At 42.7% G+C, this 25438-nt stretch overlaps 1 protein-coding gene across 1 annotated transcript; it reads right to left on the bottom strand.

The window, feature by feature from the left end:
- Positions 1–975: 975 nt before the first annotated feature.
- Positions 976–20670, bottom strand: LGI2 (leucine rich repeat LGI family member 2). The gene is made up of 8 exons (XM_017834007.1): positions 20492–20670; positions 20322–20393; positions 17359–17430; positions 14150–14221; positions 13563–13634; positions 12295–12464; positions 7497–7661; positions 976–4929 (listed from the first exon to the last, which is right to left on the bottom strand). The coding sequence occupies exons 1-8, from the start codon at positions 20668–20670 to the stop codon at positions 4112–4114; spliced, it is 1620 nt and encodes a 539-aa protein (XP_017689496.1). The 3' UTR covers positions 976–4111.
- Positions 20671–25438: the final 4768 nt, after the last annotated feature.

Raw genomic sequence — 25438 nt, 5'->3', positions numbered from 1 at the left:
CATATGCCTTTAGCCTGACCTTTCAAATAGATCCTGCTCTCTCTTCCCCTTGAAAATTTGCAGAGGAGTGACCATCCCCACATTGCTCTTTGGGAATGCTTTTCTCTTGGTATCTTGCTATGACTTTCAAGGAGTAATAGAAACTTTCCAAGGAAGATTTGAAGAATGTGTTAACGGGTGGAAAAAAATTGGTCACTTAGCAAGGGCAAAGAAAACAGGGGATGGTAGATGAGGAAATGGTGCTGATTTGCAACTGATGTTTGAGCTATGACGGAGTTTCAGTGAACCACACCACAAGGGCTGCTGACCCATAAAAAGGTGAAATACACGAAAGGAAAGCAATGATCCCAGCAACTGCATCCCATTATGGTATGTCAGACATGTCTTTGATTGCACAAACCTATAATTAGTTATAGAGAATTGCTGAAGAACTAGGAGGAAACCAAAGAATTATTCCCTGCACTAGTGACTAGCAGGATCAGTAGATAACACTTAAGTATTGCTTTAAATAAAATGTATTCACATTTGATAGATTTATTTTTTTCAATTTTAGAGTAAAAGTCAATGATTCAGTAAAAATTTAACAAATCTTAAGAGACCCCAGAGCAAAGATCAGAAAGTCTCAGGATTAATTTTAGGACTTGGTTTCTATTCATTCAGCATGTAAGAAACCCACTTAAGTATCTTAAAAATTTTTAAAAGTTATTTTGAAAATTAAGATCTCGGGTTTGTGGTAAGAAAGAAAGGAACTGAGCTTATTATGAACCCAGAATCTCAGCAATAGCCGCATTACATACTTGCTAACACTAGATGGGGTGTAAGGAAAGAGTGAAGGAGAAAGTTGGTGAACAGCAAAACCTTTGAGGTCTGAACTACTTCAGGCAGAGAAGCAGAAGCTTGCACCTTGTCCATTCCTCTGGTACTGTGGATCTTCACAACGTGGATATTTTAACACGCATGACACACCAAAATTAGTCTCATTAACTACATTTTATTCATATACTGAAAGAGTACATACATGTGTCAGCAGCATAGATTGCACCAGCTCCTCTTTACTAAAAAAAGCTCAATGTATATACAGCCTTAAAATGCTCCCGCTGTAGCTAGCACATATTAAATTGATGCTTATATAAACTACTGTTCTTTACATAGATTTATGTATTTTAGAATATATTAAAAATTGTCAGTTGGCATGTTCTGTTTTCTTTTCTCACTGTCTTGACGGTCTAACAGTTGAAATGAATTATGGATATGAATATTTTATTTACTATTCAAAACAATTTCTATTACAGAATATAGGTCATAGAGACAATCCTGCTGTTGCATTTGGAAAGGCAGAAAGTATTTTCGATGATTAGTGATTTCTGTTGTTATGGCTGCATCCTGCAGCTTTTCCTTGGGAGCAGGAAGAGCAGACCAAGGCTCTTTTTGAGATCCTGCCTTTGTTTAATCCTGTGAAAAGTACTGTAACGTTTTCTTTATCAACTGGTGCTTTTTGTCCTCCCTCTCAGCTTCTTTGACCTCCTGTGCATGAACTCAGCAGAACAGGCAGGCCAGTGTCTGACTCCAGGCTCTTCCTTGGGCCGTGAGGGATGCTGAGCTGGGCTTTCTGACCAACCAACAGAGCTACTCAGCAGAAGCGGCAGCCTGCCAGCAGAATTTATTTCCCTCACTCTCTTCTCCTAGTCCCATGTGAATGAGCTAGACTCCTGTGGATCACTTTATCCTCTTTATTAAGCCAGTCTCTGCAGAGACCATTTTAATTTAATTCAACTTGATAGCCAAGTCTCAAAATCCCCTTGGCTCTTGAAAGAGTACAATCTACTGGTGTTCAATACACAAGCCCTTTTCCACCATCCTCTTGCTACACTTCAAGTTAAAAATGCCAGGATCCAATTTCTCTAAACCAGCCTTCCACTCTGATGCCCTTTGTTGAGTGACTGGTACTCCTAGTGAGCCCTAAAAGCAAATGCTGGTGCACTGAGAAATGCCCCCTCTATTTAAACTTGCATGCTCAATGGAAAAGCAACACAAAATGCTTTCCCACAACGCAGGTTAAATAAACACTGCTTGCCAGCCATATCCACTTTAAAATGGTAAGAAGTTGCATTCCCAGGCAGGGAATCTCTTTGTTTTGTTTCTTAATCCTAGGAGAAGTATTGCTAAAACATGGTTTGTTTGTATCTACTGGTCTGATTGAACCACTGGGACTGACACTGCATTGGGATTTGGAGGGCAGCGCTCGATACTTCAGAGGGCTGTATGGGCTAGGATGCCAGTGTAGTTAAAAACAAAACCAGGTTGAGCACCTCTGTAGGAAAAAAAATAGCAGGTAATTTAGGAACAGAATGAGTTATGTCTCTGACAGGCCACTAATAACTTTATTTCATAGCAGAGAGGCAAAAGTTGGGGAGGACTGTAATATGCCAGGTCACTTGTAGGTTATGACTCCTCACGGGAGCCCTTATACATAATCCCCTTCTGCAGCATACTTCATGCCTTGGATATCAGAAAGCCTATGAGAACATCTCTATTTGTGATAATAGGCCATGTTTCACATGTCCAAGGGGAAAATGTGAAGCTCATTCAGCAGAGGGACAGTGAAATAGTCCTGAGTATGAAGGAATGAAAGACAGTTTCTTTTGCTCTACCTGCTTTATGCAAAGCCTCCCTATAATCCAAGGCAGTAGTGCAGCAGCAAGACACAATGAAACAACCCAGAATGCTAAGTGGTATGAAAACTTCAAGAAACATATTTGTAATTGAATGAACAAGAGCTCCAATACACAATTTTGTTGGACCAGGATGGTGAAGGGCCTTTCCAGGACAACAGCTCCTTCTGTTATCCTGAGAGAGACTCTGTGTGCCAGGACTGCCCTACTTAGGATGACTGAATGCCTTGATCTGCAACCACCCAAACCACTAAAGAAGCACAGTCTGTCCACATCCTCCTATTTAACCTTCAATGAATTGGCAATCTGGCAAAAAGCTGGACCCACCAAGTGGAAATCCTTCTCGGAGGCAGGGTCAGCTCTAGCCTGAAACAGCTCCAACTGCCTTGGTTTCAAATGACTTCGTAATACTGAGGTCACAGTTAGAGTTGAGACAGAAGGAGGATTCCCCAAATACAGCTTGTGATGACCCAAACCTGAATTTATTGCTTGTGAGCTGTGCTGGGGGGAGAACACTAGAGAATAAATCATCTCATTGCGCACAGATGAGCTACAACATGGAGTGCATAAATGTAGATATGTGTTTCAGGCTAAGCTTAAGGTTTGCCTTCTGGAATGAGAGGTCACAACAGAATAACATGTTAAAACATGGAAAAGTATAAATTAGGGCAGAATGAATTAGGATGGATTTCTGGAATACCTATTAAAACAGAGAGTGGATTCGTTCATGGCATCACGCAGACCTCTGGTATTTTCTGTCTGTATTAACTGGTTAAGACCTTGTAGTCTGAAAGTGACACACTCTTCTTTTCCTGGCTACCCAGTTACTGTGGGCTGGGCTACCCGTTATGCACATTTTAATGCTGAAAAAATGAATGGAAGAAAAATGGCAATTGATTTTAACTTACTCTCTAGTCTACAATGAATTAAAACAATGCCTCAGATTTACTACAAACCACAAAGGCAGACCTCAAGAAACCAAAATAAAATGTATTCTGGAATGTTCCTGTTTGTTTTTACAATTCATCAATAACCATGAAGAACTGGCTCTAGCATTAAAATCATTACTAACATGTTAGTTTAGGAGTCAAGATAATTTCTATGCTCTGTATGGCTTACTCTTCACTTTCTTTTAGGAAATGTTCAATTCAAGGTAGTTTTCTGAACAAAATTTAGATCATTCTCTTAGATGTCAATATTAATCCTAATGCACTGCACTGCTCTTTGAATGAGCGCAGATTGCAAAATGTCTTGGAAAAAGGCTAAAATGGACATGTCATGCAGTAACCAAGTAAAGGCAGTCCCTGATTAATATGCAAGTTTGAAAAGTTCAGAAAATGTCATCATAGTCCACAGGTGCACCCTGATTTTGGAAAGGTCTCTTTTTGTTTATTTTGTGTATAAATGTCATTCTACATAAATTTCACTCCAGCAGCTTTTCATGAACTCAAGTCAATGGTGATATGCTCAAATATTTGAGTGTTTCCTTTAAAACTAGAGGCAAAGAAAAAATCTCTTCGATCTGTTGACACAGCTGTGAAAGACCGTGGTGCTTGCACATAGATTTCTTTAAATAATCTGAATATCTTCTTTTCACCATCCCACTGGTAAATCTGGGAGAAGGTATAGTCACTTCCCAAGGCTAGGTAGTAATTGTTCTTGAAGGAGAAAGGCTGCAGTGTCATGGCTCCTCGGGATGGAAGAGCCTGTATCTCCACAAACTGTTTGCTATTCCATTTCATAACTCTGGAGTCACCAATGAATCTCGTGAGTGTGATGTACAGGTTATCTTGCATCCTGAAACTTTTCACAGCCAGGACATCTTCCATGTTGGGGATTTCACTGTGTGGGACAAACTTTTTGGAGACTTTGTTCCACTGGAGTATAATGGGAACCTGGGCACGGCTTGAGAGAATTAAATGTGATTTCCCATCTATATCGAGAAACTCAGCATCAGTGTCCCTGAACCACTCATGAAGGGACTGATACGAATAAAATCCTTTGTTATTCCACTTGTACACTGTTGACAAACCTGCTTTAGAGCTATCTGCTATGACAAAAAACATTTCACTGTCTATCTCAAAAAGCTCTATATCATTTGGCTTGGAAATTCGAGATACTTCAATATCCTGGAATTTGACAAACTTTGTCCAGCTTTCATCATACTTGTAAATGTGTGAGCCACCAAAGAGCTGTGCCACCACCACAAAGACTTGGTCACCAACAAGAATGGCTTTACATCCCACTATAGACTGACCTATTGACCAAAGGAAAAAAAAAAGGCATGTATATTATCACAGTACAAAGCACCCCTTAAGCCCCAGAGAGATTATCAAATCACCCCTCCCCTTTTTTAAACTTTCACCATCTCATAATTTGGTCTTCTGTTACATGCCATCACAGTTTCTTTTCGTGCATTTTTCTTCCCAATAACTGGAGAGATGACTTCAAATGTCACACCCTGCAAGGTATGCAAGTATTATATATCGTAAAATGCTAATTCCTTTTTATCCACAATACTTTTTACTTCTCTGTTCGTTCAAACACACAGCCCCTAATATCCAAAATAACTATTAAAGATAAATTTTATTATTTCAAAATAACAAAGAGTTATTGTCTTGCTGCCGATCAGAAATCCAAAATTCTCTTATTCTTGGAAAGTCTGTCTTTCCAGCTTAACTAGAAGAAGGAAATATCGCATATTTTTCTTGCTCCAGAAGACTTGGAGTCAGCTTTTTTCCTACTGTAAATAGAAATATTGATGCATCTTGTGGGTATATCATCTGACAGCAGGATGAAAAAGATAAATCTAACTCTGTTGTTTCTGTTAGGTATTCCTGAGATTATGTTAAACTAGAAATATTTAGGAATATTGCAGTTGCCAGATTAGATCAGATCAGGTTATGGTCTGTTTTGAGAACGTCAAGTTACACTATACAGGAATCACATCAAAAAAAGTAACCGCCAGACTATTATGACAGATTTTGTTGGAAGAAGAGAGGAAGCACACAGTTTAAGTAGAACTGTAGCTGCACAAGTTCCTGATGTTTGCCTGGTCAGTCACAACAGGAGACTTGTCCTGATTCCTCTGCTGTGCCTCTACCTATGGCTTTCACAGCTGGCCTGGAATGACCAGCCACCCACTCACTGTGGGAGCGCTGTGAGTCCCTTCATCTCAAATACCACAAGGTATCTGTGGTGCAGGCATGAATGCTTGAGCTGATCATCCAGGCTCCTTCTGGTCTACCTTAGTCAAAATTAATTCTAGAAGAGCTTTCAGCTGTCTCCTGACTCCTCTTGCAGAGGACAGCAACGTCTTTCTCTGCATGTTCGCTATAAAGGCAACCTTGACAACTAGCTCAGCTCCATAAGCCCATGTTGTAAATGGCTAAATTTAGATATCTGAATGCCAAGCATACAGATAGTAATGGAATTCCCTGTGGAGCACGTAGCTGGCTCCAGAGCTCTACAAACATTCTTCAGGCTCTGCAAGAGGCTCCTCATGGGCCCGTGTCCCCTGGCAAAAATCTCTTGCTCATATACATTTCAGAGCTGAGGCCTTCCAGGAACACGGGATGGTTGTTTGAAAAACAAGCCTGGGCACACAGTCTGGGTGTGGAGCCAGGACTCGAGTCTCTGGCAGAAATGTCTCCTGATCAAGTAATTCACAGGAAGGTGAAATAGGCCTGGACGGCAGCTGTCTTTGCAAATGACTCAAACTCTCAAGCTCAATTCCAGAGTTTTTCTAGGCTCAGCTAGCTCTCTCTGGGCTGTTGACTTCTCAATTTACATCCACTGGTACATAGTTCACCCTAATCTACCAAAACACAATGAAACCCAAAAGTGCAACATTTTTCATTTCCAACATTTCCTGGCAGAGGGGTAGCATCTCAAAAACTTTTGTTAGTGACACTCACAGCTGATCTGAGGAGGTAAGTGCTTGTTGCCTTTGTAGAATTCAACACCAGATAAGGACACAGCATACTCCTTGTTTCCCAAAATGTAAGGTAAAAAATAATCTATCACACATAACAAGGAACAGGAGGGAAGGATGCTCCATGATAAATTTAACTCCCAAGTCTTCAGAACCACTAGCTTGAAGCAGCTGGGAAATCAGGCAGCGCATAACAGCTCTAAAGACTCTGTCCCTGCTGTCATGGTGTGACTGAGCACAATGAGTGCTGGTTAGGGACAGAACAGTTGTTAGAAAATCAGCTTTAGAACATCACCTGGCATTCACATGAGCTTTTTGTTTGATCAGTAGTATGTCCAGGATGCTAATTGAGCATGTTTGTAAATTGAAAGTAAACATGGAAGCTTTACAGCACATCTCTTCGGGTAACAACCACGGTTGAAATATTTTTATGCCCTCTTCAGCTGGGTTCCTGGTTAACCCACCCTAAAAGCATCCTTCAGACCTATTTTCTTCTACATGCAATAGAGTATTTTTACATTCTGTTTTACAGGCACTTTGGCAAGAGTGAGTGCTCCTTCAGCTTCTACTTTGACTTGCTGTGTGATTGAGGCAGTGAGTGCTAAGCTGGGCCAAGCTGTGACATTCACAGCAAGTGTTTGTGCCTTCAGAACAATTTACAAGATCAGACAAAAAAAGCCCAGTTTGCGTGCTACAGTGAAGTTAAATGTGCATGTATTAACAAGATGCACTACTCCGTGGACTCACTCATGTCCAGACATCACACATTTTGATTGGCCAAATTCAACAGGGATTCAGGACAAAACCTAATAAACTGGTCCCATCTATGAATCTCATCCTTGTGAAATGCCAACAGTTCATCAATGACTGGAATTCCAGTGTTCATATACCTGTGATATTGTCGTAACTCCTGAAATTCATTTCAATGTGATCCCACTCCAGCACCATGCAGTTCTCCATGCTGGGCTGTGCAATGGCTACGAACACATCATTCTTTGAGTTGAACGTATCCACTGAAACGGACTGGTAGGGCAAAATCTGATGAACAACAAAATCTAGAAATACACATTTACAACAGTTAGGTTACATCCTTGCTGGAGACACAGAGTAAGTGGTAGCTGATTATAATGATTTACACTGAAAAATGAGTGAAATACTCTGGATTTTGTATAACACTAGAATGGAAGTGTCAATGCTTATGTTAGGCATGCAGCAACAGGGGAAAGTGTCTCCTGCTTTAGGTATCATAAACTGTCTTAGGAAAATATAGTTGCCAAAGAGATCAAATAGGTAAATAGTGAAAGAAATCAGATTTTCCCGCTAGGCTGGCTACTATCAATGCAATCAGAATATCGAGAGAAAAGTCTCTTTTCCTACAGCTGGAAGTGGCTTTCTCGCCAAGCGAAATGGCCTTGCCAGAATCACTTTGATGCTGAGAGATGAAAACTACCAGCTGAAGTCCAATAACTTCTTAAGTCGTGCAAATTTAATCACTAGCAATTTGTGATATGCTAAACCAGACAGAAAGTGAAATGATATCTGAAGTTTGTCTGGGGATAACCCCATTTCATCTAGACCATAGACAAAGTGGTGTAATCAAAAACTCAGTTAACACAAAGTTTTATGGGGTATTGTAATGTAGTTTAGGCATAAAATACAACCAACCTGAGAATTACTATCCAGTGGAAAACTTATCTTAGACTGAGGAATTGGAGCAAGTTGTAAAAATTAGGAGTGTAACTCTGAAATGGAAGGGTTTTTTTTTTCTCAAAACCTAAGTGCCTTTGTAGATTTAATTATAAAAGTCACCCTGGTGTAAGTCAGCAGTCAGCACAGAGTCAATCTGGGTCAAAGCAAGGAGACTTGGGTCTGAATTTGATCTTTGACCTGACAGCTGGGCAATGTCATTGTCATTAGGAAAAAACCCACGGTATAGCAGACCCGGCAAAGAAAAGCCAGCACTTGGGACTAGAATGGGGCGGGATGCCTGTGTTGAAGTAACGTATGCACAGAGATACATAGAAAAAGAAAGGCATCTTCTGCTATGATGGCATTTCTCTGCAGAACCACACACTACTCTGTTTTAAGCTCTATTTGCTACATGCCTTCATCACACACTCCTATGCTGGAAGGGCCTGAGCATCCAGGGATTTTGGTGAAATGGTAATTAAGTCCTCACTCGAGTCCCTTATTTTGGTGCATTATGAAATAATTGCTTCTGAATGAAGAACCCTCTGTTTCTGCATGCTTGAAAGCCTTGCCCTTGAGGAGTTACACTTCTGGAGAATAAAGATAGATGACTACCATTAAACAAACAGAGCAGATTCTACAGCTGCGAAAGAAATGACAGTCCTCATTCTTCGAGGGACTGTTATAAATAGAGCTTGGGCTTGGTTCATAAATGCTGTTAGGCAAACAGGAAAGTTATCTTCATTCCCACTGAGAAACTAAAAGGACTGGAGAAAACTGACACCAAAGTATGTAGAAAGTAAAATTAACTGACCAATCATGAAAGATAGATAAAGGATGGAACAACAGCAGATAGAGTCACAGAAAATAAAAAAAAAAATCTTTAAATCTTGAGAAAAAAACCCAATAAAAAACTAATCCTGAAAAAGACATGTCTTGAAGTCTGAACAGTTGTGAAACACTTCGGAGAACTCTGTGAATTGAAACAAACCAATCTGTATGTAAAAATAGCTAGCAAAATCTGTTATAATCAGTAAAAACCACTATTTTTAGCACCTTCTGGAAATACCAGACTAATGTAGAACAGTGTTACACAGTAAAAAGATGCTGCTGCATCAGTCTTGCAAAAATTTAGGCTTTGGGGGCTTGCTTTAGTTCTACATGCCTTGCTTTAATGCTAGACAGAACTAGTACAGTAAATACAGGATTGAGGGGGCTCTTTTCCAACATTTTTCTCTTTTAAGCTGGATCCCCTGCATGGGAGAGGGAAGAGGATGCAGCCCCCACTTTCCCCATTGCTGCAGTCCCTCTCTCCCACTCCATACATAGTTTTGCTCTCCCTGTCTCAAGACGTGGTTTTCATGCTGGTTTTTGCTGGCTGAGGCTGGGGTGGGCCCCTTGTCCTCCAGTCACTCACTCTGCCTCTGCTCCCTCTGTGGTTGAACTGGCATGAGGAGTTCATGGATGAGGGACCCAACACTTTTATTGGGCTGATTTCTCTTCCGGCAGACCCTGCTCTGGCTGATCCCAGCACACAGGAGCATGGATGCTGGCAGAGGAGAGAATGCAGGTAGGATGCTGGAGGACACTAAGGAAAAGTGGCAGTGATGATATGTTTGGGTAGCAGCTTCTAAACTGCATCCTGTGAATTGGTCACACTCTCCTCACATCCCTTCTTCCCTGCAGTGGAAACTTCTACTCCAGGTGAGGCTACCCAAGACCAGGGTGTGCACCAGGGAGCATTAACTATCCCTTCCATTCTCCCATCACAGGAGATTTCCAGCACAGGAGCACTTACGGAGCAGGTACCTATTAATTTGCAACCTACCTCCCTTCTAGCCAGTGGGGAAAGACAGGACCACCTCCAGAAGGCAGTCCCAGCTAGTTAAAGAAAGGAGAAAACAGGCTTTCAAAGCTCAGTGAGATGATCCCTGCCTGCAGGTCTGGGCAAAGTGGTGCTTACAGCCACAGCACAGCCCCCTAACACACTGTTGTGGGAGAAAGACAAGAAACCAAGTGAAATGGCTTAACCTGCCTCCATGATTCAAGCACTGAGAAATGGAAAAGACAGATGTTATCAAAAAAAGAGTTAAAAGTGCAGATCACCAACACTGAATCACTTTCTCTGTGAAGAAGCAACAAGACCATTTTGTTCTTTGTCTTTCTTTCTGTTTAAATTTGGCAGCACCTCTTTTCATCTGTCCTCCTGTTACCATTGTAGCAGTTCAGCTGATGCAATGAACTGACTGAGCCGACAAGATGCACAATTTATCAAGCAAACTGCTTTGTTACCACATCCTACATCCAGTCTTACTTGACACAGAGTACTGGAGACCAGAAATGATGGAAAGTCTGATCCCGTCTGGTAAAGGAGGGAAACACTACACTAAAATCTAGCACAAATGAAAGACGTTTGTAGAGCCCTTCCTGTCACTGACTGGGAAAGGAAAATACACCTACAGCGTATGTTGCTTTACTTCAGAATATGGTAGAAGCCTGAGCCTCTGACTAATCAATCCTCAAGCACTGAATATGGGCTCCCTTTGGAGCTGGGGGAGGCAATGGCAGAGAAGGAAAAAGCAGCAGTGGCTTGATATTGCAGACTATGAGGGTCATACACAACAGTGTGTGACAGCTCTGTGCTGTGCTGTGGAAGCACTTCTCCAATGGCATTTGAACAAATATTCAGCTGGGCAATTCTAGCCCCATAGAACACTTTCAGTCCCCAAAAACTCTATAGCACATGAAATTAGATTTGTGCTTGGTGTAATTGCCCTTGGAGCACAAGAAGTGACAAATGTTAAGGGTGAATTTTGCCTGTAACAACTTCATAGTTTCTAGGTATGAAAAGGTGAAAGAGGGCAGGTAGGTCAGTATAGGTCTGAGGATCAGTATGGCTTGTTCTTGCACATTGTTAGTGCTTTTAAACCAGACTGCAACGAAATAAAGCCTGCTTTTACTTTGTACTGTTGCCTCTCAGTGATTTGGCAGACATGGCAATGTAACTGTGGTACCATTCTAAGCTTCATTGCTCTCCTGTGCTTGACATCCTTATATGCAGCAGATTATTGCACTTTACCTCTGCTGCTCTTCTGTCATAATTTTGAATTCTGAGTTCATTCTCTTTTCCTTCACATATTGCCACAGAATTACCTTTCATACCTTTTCCTGAAACTTTGTTTCACATTACTAGTAATCATCTTTTCTGTTATCTTTTAATAATGATGACTGACTCAATGACAGATGAGAACTCGAACATCTCTGATATTACTGTGTAGAAAAAAGGCAGAGTGCTGACATTTTATACATAAAAGGTGAAAAACAATACTCGCAGCTGGTATTTTCAGTTATATGATGTGACTACATTTAAAGATAGGTAACTGCAGCTGTTTGGTCATAAAATATAAGCATAATCACATGCAACTTTCTCTTCACTTCCTTCAGCATGCTTTACATTACCTAAAAAAAATGAAGATCCTAAACAGACAGTAGTCAGATTATTATTGGACATTTCTCTCCAACTTAATGGAGTTCCATGAAGAACTGCTGGCACTATTGCCACCACATTTGATGCTAATAAGTCGTGGCTTATTAAATAAATATAACAGATATAGCCACATTTTTGAACTTATTTTTATTGCTTTCTGTGAAATACTGAGATTTTGTGAAGCTCATCTGCCATAACTATATGGCTTTATTCCAGATAATAGAAAGCATTCTGTGATGAAAATTAAGCCACAAAGTGAGTCATAATCAAGTCTTTTGGAATACAAATTGTCAGAGCTCTTTTCTCATTATCACTTAATCCAAATAAAAACTCAGTAGTTACTTCAGCTTTGAAATGTAATTTTCCCATTTTATACTTGTTCTAGTACTTGGATGTACTTTGTATGTAACCCTTTCCTCCCCCCAGGTCATGCTCAAAGAACGAAAGGGTATAGTCTAAATGTCTGATATTTAACCATTTGTAGTGTGCTTAGAAATATACATTCTGAATACCTGTAGTGATGCATTCATAATCAAAACTTGTCACATCATTTAACTTCTTATCCTGATATTCTGCTGGACCAATACACAGGACATCAGAAACAGTGGAATTTGTCATCTTTAACCACAAAAACAACCACTTGGCTTTGCAGTCACACTCAAATTTATTTCCCCTTAAATCTCTAAAAAACACACAGAAATAAACATATTTGAAAAGGTTGATAGCAATATGAGTACTACAGAACTGTTATCACCTTGACATGTTGAATTTCAAAATATGTGAGTATCCCTGAATTGTTCTGAACTGAGAACAGGGAAGTCTCTTAAGTTTTATTTGGACTCTTAATATGGGCTCTCCTTCACTGAGTTTTTTTGAAAAATTGCTACAGTCTACTCTCACTTATAATCACAGTAATAGAACACTGTGATTCATGTGTAATGTTAATTTTTGGTAAATTTCTATAGGATTAGGACTGTAATGTAAATAAATCCTGACAGTCAGGCTATCTGCTGCAAGCCTCCTTCACACCACCTACCACTGACATGGATAAATCCCATTCCTTCACTAAGCTGTTCCAGTACTGCTGGTTGACCGAGTGGCCTTGCTGGCACCATTTCTGAGTTACATTAAAATGCAGATGTAAGGCTTGTATTGTTTAAGTCGCTACTGATGTAGAGTCAATTTAACCTCCCTCTACTAATGTATGTGTAATTTCAACATTGTTCTTGTTCTTTGATCCCTTGGCAAATTTCGTGGCTTACAATTATACTTTGCTGCTTGGGAAAGCCAGGCCAAAAACAGGGGAAGCCGACTAGCAGCTCAGTTATACAAGGAAACGCTGACAGTATATTAGCAATGTGCTACAACTGCACAAAACCAAGGAAAAACAGCTTTTTTTTTTTAATTAATGCTTTTAACTAAAATAATCTCAGGGAATGCATGCAATATTAACAGGGAAAACTGTTCAGAGAAACTGTAGTTTTAAAATTCATTGTCTCCCTTTCCCTAAAAAACAATTTACATGAAATATCAGAAGGAAGTACAATGACACAAGCTATATACGGTATCGTGAGGAGCAACAGTGATATAAGAAAAAGGAGTTACTTTAGAGGAGTCTATCAAGTAAATAACTATGAAATGAAAAAAGCTAGAACAAAAAAATACACTTTCTTTTCTTCTGTGTAGTTACCAGATACAGCACCACACCCCCAGAAACCTAGAACAGAGAACAGCAGAATGACAAAAGCAGGCATTCAATAGAAAGATTGTCATTACTTACAGTTCAATTAAAGAATCTAAATAACTGAAGACATCCTTTGGCAGGGCTTTGAGGTGGTTATTGGCCAAAGAACTGGAAAAGAAAGTTAGAGCTTAGTATCATTGCTAACTCTTTTCTGGTGGCTCTTACCAAGTCTGAGCTCACTTACAGGTTGTTAATTATCTGATACTGTCCTGCCACTGGCATTTTTAGCAGTTACCAGGAACAGGTGTTAGTTATTCCCATTCAAGAATGGGGATTGCTCGAAGATCACATAAAAGTAAAATATTTAAAGCTTTTTTATTGCCGCAATGCGAATGTAGCACACAGAGCAATCAGTGAGATGCTGAAAAGAAGCAGCAATGTTAGTCACGGTGTGGCGGCCGTACCGGTGCAGCACTGGGGGTACCAGCTGCACCCCACCCCAACGTGCTGCAGTGCTGCCTGAGCAGGAACTGCTTTAAGGCCAGTTCTTAATTTATGAAAGGCACATTGTTGACAGAAGGAGGAAGCTGACACACAGGGGGAAGAGAAGGTTTCAGTGTAGTGGTCCCCCAGAGGAGTTTCCTTCAAGTAGGAAATACTCTATCAACTCTTAAACAACTTACAGGTGAGTCAGGTCTCGAAGGCCACGAAATGCATTTCTTGAAATGGTTTCAATTTTGTTTCCTTCAATGAATCTAGGGGGCGAAAAAAGTATTTTAAAATACTTTAATTAACATTATTATTAGCATCACTAGTGCTTTAAGCTATGGTTGCCAAACTCAGCAGGTTCCTGGGCAGCTCCTTCAGACTGAAAGGTAGTAAGTCTCAGTGGAGCTGCTTATTTTCCCTTATCCTCTTTCCTTGGGCAGACTGCAAGGAACGATGTAAGTACTAGGCAGCACAAGGGACAACACATAACAAAAAACATCCAGCAGAAAAGGAACAAAGTGAACAAGGCAAAAAAAAATTATTCCTCCTGGTTAATCCTCTTGGGATGTGTTGTGTGAGGCAAGAGACCTGCACAGAAGGGGCTCCTGAGATGGGCTTTAGAAGATAAAGTCCTACCTTCCCCTCACAAATCACCTGCCTTTTAAAACCATGGGGCAGCACAGAGGTGCTAGGGCTGCTCAGGGTGCAGACCAACATTGATTGGGAGCTCCTGTGGCTGCATGCACAGTGCTACCTCCACACCCATACAGCTGTGACTGGAGCTGCAAACATTCAATGTCTGCATAAACGGCACGACCACTGCCTTGGTTTTGTTCCGGCTGCTGCAGTTCAGCTCTCTCCAGCTGGGACATCACCTCTGCAGGGTGCCCAGCTGCACACCAGTCATGGCCCCGTGGGCTGGGGGAATAATGACAGGCACATATCAATTCCAGGACCACACTCCTCCTCCTGACTGCATGTCAGCGTTTAAAGAAAGAGCTGATATTTGAGCATCTTGACCCCTAAGCACTTGAGGACGCATCCCTAAATACACCATCAGCCCAGCAAAGCAATTGCAGCCAGGTGGCCATCAAGATATTGCTTGGTACAGCTGTATCTGGATGAAGACAACTGCATGCTGACTTTATAAAAGGTTTGATGAGATAAAAGTGCCTCCCTTCCTCCTATGCATCCTTGTTTGCCTTCCAGAGAAGTTACAAGAAAAATGCTGTGAGACAAGGTCTCCTCTCTCAAGAGTCAAGATGGGAATGCAGAAGATGGCAAGTGCTCTTGGCTCTGCAGTTTAGATGTAGCCAAGATCCTTCACAAAGTGACTGGGACCCTGACTGGATGAGAAGGTGCTGTGTCTAGGTAGAAAGTGTCAGAAGAGGGTCAGCCATTACAAGGCTGTCTGGGGACATGAATTCAATCTGCAGAGCAGAGAGCCACACTGCTTCCTGACACCCTCACTGGCACCTGGCATCCCTGCACAGCGCCAGCTCACCAGTCCGTGCAAATACATAAGGCTTCACTGCAAACAGCACAGCAAGATGATGCAAATTTGGGCTCAGTAATTTGCCAGATTCATGAGTCACCAAAGTTGGTCTCCAAAAGGTGCTACCCTGGGAACACCACTGTTCACCAGCAAAGCTCCCGTCTTTATCAGACCTGTTTTACCCAGACTCTGTACACAGAGTCAATTAGTTTAAGAGTGCATTGAATGTCATTATCAGTGCCGCAAGTGCACAGGACACAGCTGGTGCTCCCCAGCTGCTCTTCGTCCAGAGACTTTGCTTTGTACACGAAGACACTTGTCATTCTTGTTTGTCAGTGAGGTTTCCTCGTTCTCCATAAAGTCTGATCCCTGGTAACTAAGACACATGAGTTATGGAAGCTGTCATATTCTTCCTGGCTGCCTGGCCAAAAAAATGAACCACAGAGAAAGGCTACTCACAGCCAGTTCCCAAAATGTGTAGGGTAGATTTGCTAGGAAGAGCTCTATGGACTTGGCTGGAAGGGCAACCACAACCAGTACCCAAGACCACTCGTTCAGCTACTAAAGTAATTTGAAACTATAAGGCTTTACCAATCTTCATCCTGCTCCCTGGCTTGCAGCTGATGACTGGGGAGAGCTGAGGAGAGTAGGATGTTTCTTTTGGACAGGGATCTGGCTGCAGTCACCAGCGCAACGGCCACGACTGCAGGGATAAGCTCATCAGCACTTGAAAATAAGTAATTAATGATACAACATAAATTGTTATTCTTCCTTTTCACAAACATACAGTAAATAATTCTTTTTCCTATAGACACAAGTAAAAGAGAATACTTAGATAACTTCCTATCTGAAAAATCCAGATGTAGCTGAATCATGGATTTTAGCATACACCATTTGCCATTATCCTCTGTTTTTTGGTCTGCAAATTCCATTGGTGGCTGCTCCACATGTATCAGACTATTAACCCTGAATATTTCTAACTTTAATACCTATTTGTCTGCAAGACTTTAGCGAGGGTCAGCTTTATCAGCATCGGTCTGTCTTTAGAAAAGGACAAATGCTTTCCACAGCTACCTTTCAGAATGGAAAGGTGGGTGGAAAGAGGAATTTTTTTGAGGTTGTATTCATAGTTTCAAACACACCAGCTCATATCCAGTAACACAGAGAAATGCCAGTCCTTTGGAGAACAAAGGGAAGACAACCTTGTAGCAGGGCTAATACTTTTTTTTAAAAGAAAGTATTTAAAAGAACTAAAAATAAACAAAAAATAAGGATCAGGAAATGAAAGTAATGTAGGAAATGAAAGCAATGTAAAAAATGTAAGTGAACTATGTAAACCAAATTTAAATAATAATATAAACAATTACAATAATTTATGTTGTGTGACATATATTTATGTGTTTATATATTTATAATTAATATACAAACATAAATGACATGGGCATTAAATGGGATATCAGAAAAAAGGAGAAGTTGGAGAAGAAAGCTGGGGGAAGAGAAAGAGGATGGTAATCAAGGTTGCTCTGGGCAGTACACAGATACTCTGCAATTCCTCTTCAGGCTGCCTGCAGGTCAGGACAGGCTTTCCCACCTCTTGTCTGAGGTTCAAATCCCCTTGGCAGTGATGACACTGTTCTGGAAAGCCAAGACAAACTCTTGCTAACAATGCCTTTTTGATGTGCTGTAATTGCACAGAGACACCTTGCATTCATGGCATCTTTTAACAATGCACTGTAACCTTTGAAAGATTGTGAGCCACCATAAAGAACATTCGCACAGGAGTGAAACATAAATCCTTCATCTCCCCTGCTCCTGGGAATCACCGTAAAGACCAAGACTCCACAGCAGGAGCCTTGGCAACTTATCAAAATATCTTTATTTATAGGGGACATAAAGTACCAAACTTACAGGTATTCTAGATGGAAGAGACCAGCAAAGGCATCATCTCGTATAATAGTGAAGGAGTTGGAGTTCAGCAAGCTGAAAATGGAGAGCAGGCATTAGGAAAGCACATTAAAACCTGACACACTGGATTATGCCTATTGTGTTTATTGCCCATGACCAAACTAATCTTACTGACTTGAGCCCATATTGCCCCACCAATGCAGCACACATAAAATATTGTGGAATGATCTATTAAAAAAAAAAATCAAAGGCATTATGTGATGGCAGTTAATGTCCACTACTCCCCAGGAAAATGCTTGTTGTGCCACTGACCTTGGCTAAATGCAACCTGGTCCTCAATTCTGTGGTCCCCTGAGCAGGACAAGCCATTATGAGATGGTAGGTCTGCTGAGTGTGGACGCCAGTTGTTTACCACCCCTCCTGCCCCAATGACAACTTTTAAGATCATCTCAGCACCAATCATAAGCTCAGAAGCACCAGCTCTCATCTATGCAGTCGCAGTGGGTCAGTGCTCACTTATTCTGTGCTCCCAGGGAGATGCTCCAAGCCTGCAGACGGGGTACAGCCCACGGTGTGGGAGGACAGCACCCAGTTTGTCAGCTGGAAACAGAGACATACCCAAACAGAGACGGAGAGTCCTGCTATCCTGATAAAGCAAAGCCCTGTGTTCGCAGGTGGTGTGGAGGAGCAGTGGTGCTGCCTCCTCCAGGCACTGCGTTGCCCTCCTCCTGTGTGAACTTCAGGGGCAAAACATATTAGAGCTGCACCAGAGTGGCTGTCACCTGAGCCAGGACAAGGCAATCGGGGAGAAGGATGCTACAGGGGCTTTGTCAGCAAAGTTCCTTCCTTGCTGTATCAAAGTACAACAGTGGACTATTTCCAGTGTTGGTGTTCAAAGGCACAGAGAGTGTTTCCTTTCAAGAAAATAGCAAAACTTCTTATTTGGTATAAAAAATGAACACTGCTCAAAAGAAATAATTTTTGGAAAATCTAAGAATTTTTTGCTATGAATGAACATGTCTGCACTAATCGCTTTATTAGAGCAACTTATTAATCCTCTTTCTGTATGGTTTTAGGCATTTCACTAAAATTAATTTAGAAGACTAATGAACATGAAATGCAAACTTTCCCTGTGGTCCTTGGATAGTATGCTAATGCTAGACAAATGCTCCTTAAATTATCCCAAAGAAATCTGACAAAGATGCAGACTGCCATCAAAAATAAATCCTTGCGTTACTATTTTACCATGACTACTGCCACAGAAGACATTGTCCTGAGGTGCCCAAGTGCTCAATTATGCATGCAGCTCTTTTGCCATTTAATCATTATTTTTTCTCATGTTTAAGGGAATAGTCACAAATTACACTAACTGACAGAATTTGTCAGGGCCCAAGGCAGTCACAATGGTGACAAAACCCTCTCACTGCCACATCTGACTTACCGCATAAAGTGACATGACTTCTGACTTCCTCAGCAACTGACCTCTGTCCACCATTCTCCTCACCCCAACATCTTCTCCTGGAAATCTACTACAGCTAAGGAAAAGGGACAACTTTCTTCTGCTCTTCCTGCTTCTTCCTAATACCACCATCCAAAAAAAGCCAGATTACCCCCATCTCTAATTTTCCACCCACAGTTTCTCTTAACTCACCCTAGGATTCCTCCCTTTCTTTCCCAGCTGGCACAGCTGTTGGTTTGCCCCCATTCACCCATGGGCAAAGTCCTCCTGCCCTCTACTCAGGGCTCTGTACTGATCCCCAAATCTCACAAAAACTTGGGTTTGGGACTGATGTCACAATAAAGGAGATGACAGTTTCCACCCCTTGCTTTGCCCACTTCTCCTCAGCATTTTGCAAGGGATGCTGCTGCCCCTAGTAGCGAGATAGGCCTTTGAGTCAAACGAGTTGGGGTGCCCGAGGAGAGGAGGCTGGCCATCATGCTACCAGATGCCTTTAGGCACCTCTTGCTAAGACCAGTTTTAACATCTAACTCTGTGGAAAGCACTCAGCCTAGGTTTCTGGCAGGCTTCAGATCTTTTTGCTGAATTTTTCCTCGCAGCGTGTCTTTGCCTGGGGGGTAAGCCAGTCTTTATGGGGTGGAGGGGAAGGCATAGAGAGTCTGCTTGGTATCCAGGCGTTCCTGGCAGCCTACACTGGGCTAGGCAGGGCACAGGCTGCAGCTCAGCTTCGCCGCAGACTACCAGAGAAACGAGTACCCAGGCTCCCCAGGGGGGTTGTACCGCAGTCTGTGTCTGCACCTTCCCTGCTACTGCCTCCCAGGACAGCTAAATTAAGCAAGCTTGGGTAAGCTCCTCGAGCTTCAGGCATGCACCTAACTACAACCTGAGCACTGCAAAGTGACTTGCCCGAGGACATGAAGGAGGGAAGGCTGCAGAGTGCTAGGAGCAGGACCACTGTCTCCTGGGACAGTAGACCACTGGGTCAGAAGGCACCAAGGCGCCACCCTCCAAATTGGATACTGAAGCAGAGTCATGCTGCAGACAACACCAGCACTTCACACACAGAGGCTTCCCTCTGAAGTGTGTCCCGGCAGCCTCTGCTTCCCCATCCTGCTTGCAACATCCCAAAGCCACTGTCAGACTCCCTGGCATAAAGTGAACAGGAGTTAGAGCCACCACATGACTCCAGAGAGGAAAACTCAGCCCTAAACTAATTAAAGCTGAAGTTAAAAAAGGAGAAACTTAGGGCATCAGAAAACATTCTGCCCTACTTCAGTAGCTAAATACACATTTTACAAAGTAGTTTATGAGCGGAAAATGCATCCCTGTTATGAAACGGCAGCTACATCGGGGGGCTACGCAAGCTGGGGATTTAGCTGTTACCTCCTTTTTCACAAGGGAAAAGGACTCTATTTAGGAGAAACAGGGGGGCTCTATGCTTAAAGGGACTCTAGGAGAAACGGGCGAAGTGCTACTTGACCGTGCTCCTTTCCAGTGCCATACTTACAGCAGCTGCAGGGAGGGCAGGTGGGAAAACATCCTGTCCTTGACTTCGGAGAAGGTCCCGTTGACCAGGCTCCTGGAAAAAGAGATGCTACCCATCAGGCGGGACTGCCCCGCACCCCTCCATCATCTCTCCTCCTCCTCCTCCCGCGCCCCGCGTACCCCCGCACTCACAGGGAGCCCAGGCCGGCGGGCAGGCTGCGCGGCGCCCCCGCGGCCCCCACGCACAGCGCGGACTCCCGCCAGCAGCTGCAGGGCGGCCCGCAGCGCGGGGCCCTGCGCGGGGCGGCGGGCGGCGGCAGGACGAGCGCGGCGGTGCAGAGCGCGGACAGCAACCGCAGCGGCACCGCCATCCCGCACGGCCGCTGCCCGCCCGCCGCCGCCCGCCCGCGCCCTGACATCAGCGCGGCGCCGCCCCCGCTGCGGCGCCGGGACGCGGAGGGGGGGTCCCGGCGGGCGGGGCGAGGCGCGGCGGGGGACACCTTCGCCCTCCGCCTCCCGGCAAAGCGAGGGTGGCCCCCAGCTGGTGGCTCCCGAGAGATGCTACCCCAAAAAATAGGGGTGGAGAGCACTGAGGTGCTGGAGGGTGTCCAGAGGAGGGCAACGAAGCTGGGGAAGGGTTTTGAGCACAAGCCTGCTGGGGAGCGGCTGAGGGACCTGGGGGGGTGTTTAGCCTGGGGAAAAGGAGACTCGGGAGGGACTTATCTCTCTCTACAACTACCTGAAAGGAGGTTGTAGTGAGATGGGTGTAGTCTCTTCTCCCAGTTACCAAGTGACAGGACGAGAGGAAATGGCCTCAAGTTGCACCAGGGGAGGTTAGGATTGGATATTAGGAAAAATTTCTTCACTGAAAGGGTGGTCAGGCATTGGAACAGGTTGCCCAGGAAAGTGGTGGACTCCCTGTATGTGTTCAAAAAATCATGGAATCATAGAATCATGGAATGACCTGGGTTGGAAGCGACCTTAAATATCATCTAGTTCCAAATCCCCTGATAGTGACAGGGACACCTTTCACTAGACCAGATGGCTCAGAGCTCCATCCAGCCTGGCCTTAAACACTTCTGGGGTTGGGGCACCCATAACTTCACTGTGCAGCCTTATGTGTTGGTGTGGTGCTTAAGGACAGGATTTAGTGGTGGACCTGGCAGTGCTGGGTTAATGACTGGACTTGATGCTCTTAGAGGTCTTTTCCAACTTTAGTGATTCTGTGGTTCTAAGATCAACTCCAGGGATGTCTAGGTCATGAAAGATGCAGATGGATGATGGCACCACACAATTACATTTGCTTTGTGGTAATATGTGTGTGTTAAGTACTGATTAATTGAATCTTGTTGTATCTGAATGCTCGAAAGGTTTCAGAACTGTGTGTAAAACCACATTTGGGGGTCCCTAATTTGAATTGGACACGTCATTCACATCAGTAAAAGAATTACTCTTGTAACTTTGTGGTACAAGTTACTTGTGTTTTAACATCAAAGAATTACTCTTTGTAACTCCAGTAACTTTATTCTCCAAGTCTCTCTCCTTGCCTTGCACAGCACACACAGTTGCAAGAATCTCGTGACAATTTCCACAGTTGCAGCTTGTGCCTGCTGCCCCTCACCATTGCCCACGCAGCTCCAGCAAAGCCTCCCATTAGGTGACTGAAAACATCAGAGGGACTCCTTCATGCTGAGCAGATCCAGGTCTTTTCATCTCCACTTACACAATCCCTGCAGCAGGCAAAAATTCAGAAAGCATGAGCAACACCCGAGTTAATGGGTTAATTAATTTATCACCTGATTAGGCAGAAACAAAGGAGAGAAATTGTTTGAGATCAGTGTTAGTACCAGTTTTGTTTGCCTTGTTTTATCTTTCCAGTGATTTTAATGATTTGTGTAATACACCTCTTTGCAGGAGCTATTATGCACCACATCTGCATCTTAATTCTACAACCACAATAATCTAAGTATGTTTATTTCATTGGTAAGCAGACAGAAATTGTTGTGAACCGTGAATGCTGCTGGATTTTCCTGTCATTCTCGTCCATCTGGGTTACTGCTGATTTATCCTGAAGTCACTGTAAGTGCCAGGAAAAAAAAAAATCGCAAGAACACTACTAGAAATCAAAAAGTTTTTATACTGTCTCTCACAGTATGATTCTGGACAAAATATCCAGCACACAGCTAGACAAGTACATAATACACTGAGTAAGCAACTGACTGACGGGTTGGGCTCAAAGGATATAAAGCTATTAGACTGTGTCCAGAGGAGGGCAATCAAGATGGTGAAAGATCTTGAGGGCAAGACTTATGAGGAATGGCTGCAGTCCATGGGTTTGTTCAGCTTGGAGAAGGCTGAAGAGTGACCTCATTGCAATCTACAACTTCCTCAAGGTGTCAGCAAAGGGGCAGATGCTGATCTTCTCTTTCTAGTGTCCAGTGATAAGATGCAAGAAAATGGAAAGAAGCTGCATCAAGGGAAGTTCAGGCTGGCCATTAGGAAAAGGTTCTTCACTGAGAGGGTGGTCAGTCACTGAAACAGTCTCCCCAGGGAAGTGGTAGTGGCTCCAAGCCTGACAGAGTTCAAGGAGCATCTGAATGTGACTTAGTCTTATGCTTTTGTGTTAGGTAGACCTGTGAGGAACAGGGAGTCAGACTTGATGATCCCTATGGGTTCCTTCCAACTTGAGTTATTCTATGATTCTATGAAATAGAAAAGACCCAACAATAATTTCCCAAAACTTCAATGAAGTCATGATATTCACATGAACCAAACAAGAGATTTCTCCATGAAGTGCGACTGCTGTGCCACTTTGGGAAGCCTTTTACGCATTCACCCTTTGCAAGTGACTCTCAACATGCTGTCAGAAACACAGTTCCAGGGTTCAGTATTGCTACAAGGTTTTAAATGTCTCCACATGCCACTTTGGCAGGTAAGGCATCTTCTCTAAAAGATACACAGCTATTTCACCTCAAAGAGTTTAGGACCCTGCTTCCACAACTCGGTTCTTCAATTTTCACTCATGCTAAAGTGTTTCATGCAGACATCCAAAAATCTTAGGGCACTTCAAAAGGGAAAACTATTTACCTGCTAGCACTGCCCACAATTCATTTTGCAGACAAGGTGTTTTCTGATTTAACTGATTTAAATGCAATTTATTGGATGATCACCTCCACCTCCCCATGGAAGAGGAAGAAGGATTCTCTCCTGCTCTCCCCACCTGGAGTGTTCTGTGCAGCTTAGTCTGCAGCATCCGTGCTGCTCTCAGTGAGGGGCTGCCAGGCACGGACCACCCTCTCCAGAGGACTTGAAAGTGTCAAGGAGCCTTCCTCATGAGTCGGAGGAGGAATGAAAGGCAGATGCAGCAGGGTTGGGGTACTGTGCAGGAAGGAGCAGGTGCGAAGAGTGAGGGCTTCATCAGAGGCTGAGGAGAGAGCCTGGAGTGCCAGCAGGATGCAGCAGACGGTCCTGTCTTGCTGATATTAAAAATGAGTGATTGTTTTGGAAAATTCACATGACAGAAAACAGGTGTTTGGGGGGTTAGAAATATAAATATGCGTATAGATGAGCACATGCAAATTTTCTTAAAAGAACATTAAAAAAATTGCTTGTTTGAAAAAGTGATGCCTATTGTATCCATGCAGTAGCCTTTAATAAAAATGAAATCCTCTATCTTTATTGAGAAGAAAAAAGGTGTTGATATAGAGCATCAAAGAATGAGAAATAACATTGAAATGTGCGTTTTGTAGCTTTCCTTCAAATTCCAGTTCATAGGTTCAGGTGATTTTTTATGTAGACTTGCAGGGGCATCCATTCAAGTCATGCCACAAATAAATGCAGTCAGCAGCGTATGAAGGATTGTGCTATCCAATACCCATAGATAAAATGGCATTTCAGATGGGTAACACAAGCAAAGAAGCACTTAGACAGTGTGTCAATGGACATGATATAAAAACCTGAACAGAAACAAGAGATGCCAAGACTGTGCCATGCCTTTCAACAGTCACCATAACTGAGTATGCAGAGGAACATGGGTGTCCCCGGGGACACAACATGTACCCCAGGGCAGATGGGTGCAGTGGTGCACATGATCTTCCAAGTGGATCTTAAATGGAAAACATTCTGGTTCCCAGGTGAGTACAGCTGAGACATCTCACCCCTGTGATCTATGATGTTATCACTGACATTTCTGCTAATACAACGACCCTATCTCTTTTCTGAAATCTTGGATATTTATCTTGAATTGCAAAGAGAAATGGAATCAGATGAACGTATAGGAGCATATAAATATTAAAATAAATATCCTGATGGGAAAGTTGTCTGCTCCGTTTCTTCAAGACCAGGAAGGTCTTTCTCATATCTTCTCATTTTTGCTTCTCAATCCCTGTTTCATAAACCCCTGCTTTGTTGAATAAATATTAATGTAAAGGTTTTGACTATATTTTTTCCTTTAACTTGACAGAAATGGACAGTAGTAGATAGAAAGCTGCTGATCAGCTCACTCTATACCAAGTGAGAAGTATGGAAGGGGATAATATTTCAACCTTCTGTCTGAGAAAATTTAATTTCTAGGTTAATTTGCAAATAAAAATGAGTTTTGTTGGATCACGCCCCACCACCTGCCCAAAGTAAGAGATTTGAAAAAAATTGTGGGTGAGAGGAAAGTGTGTCAGTGGAAGTGTTCCCACTATGAGGACTCTTAATTGCTTGTGACCCTGCTGGGGAAGAAGGTGTGGGAAAATTAATGCTCTGAGCAATATTCATCTTGCTGAGTGTTTTCCTTTCTTTCTTCACTCATGGTTGGTGTGACCTTTTTGGACTCCAACTGCTAGAGGAGATGTACTGCAACATGCAGAGCACGTTATTATTATCTTGAATGTACTCCAGCTTTTTTACCAAATGTTTAGTCTGCTTGGTCAGGATTAAATGTCCTTTGCTTTTGACTCCTGAAGATTTCTGGTCCAGATCACACACCTGGTATGTTACTGCAGTTTTCCCCTAAGGAAGTGCAGAAGCAATTTTCGTTGCTGAAATGTAGTACTACAAGATAGGCTTTCATGAAAACTATTTAAAAAAATATTCTCAGAAATCAAACAAAAATACAGCTTGCCAAATCCTACTTTGTGGGACCTAGCATGT

This window comes from Lepidothrix coronata, unplaced genomic scaffold, assembly GCF_001604755.1.
Source record: "Lepidothrix coronata isolate B3197 unplaced genomic scaffold, Lepidothrix_coronata-1.0 Scaffold0, whole genome shotgun sequence".
Lineage (NCBI taxonomy): Eukaryota > Metazoa > Chordata > Aves > Passeriformes > Pipridae > Lepidothrix > Lepidothrix coronata.
Note: the sequence above shows the minus strand (reverse complement) of the source record. Positions and strands in the feature narration are given on the sequence as shown.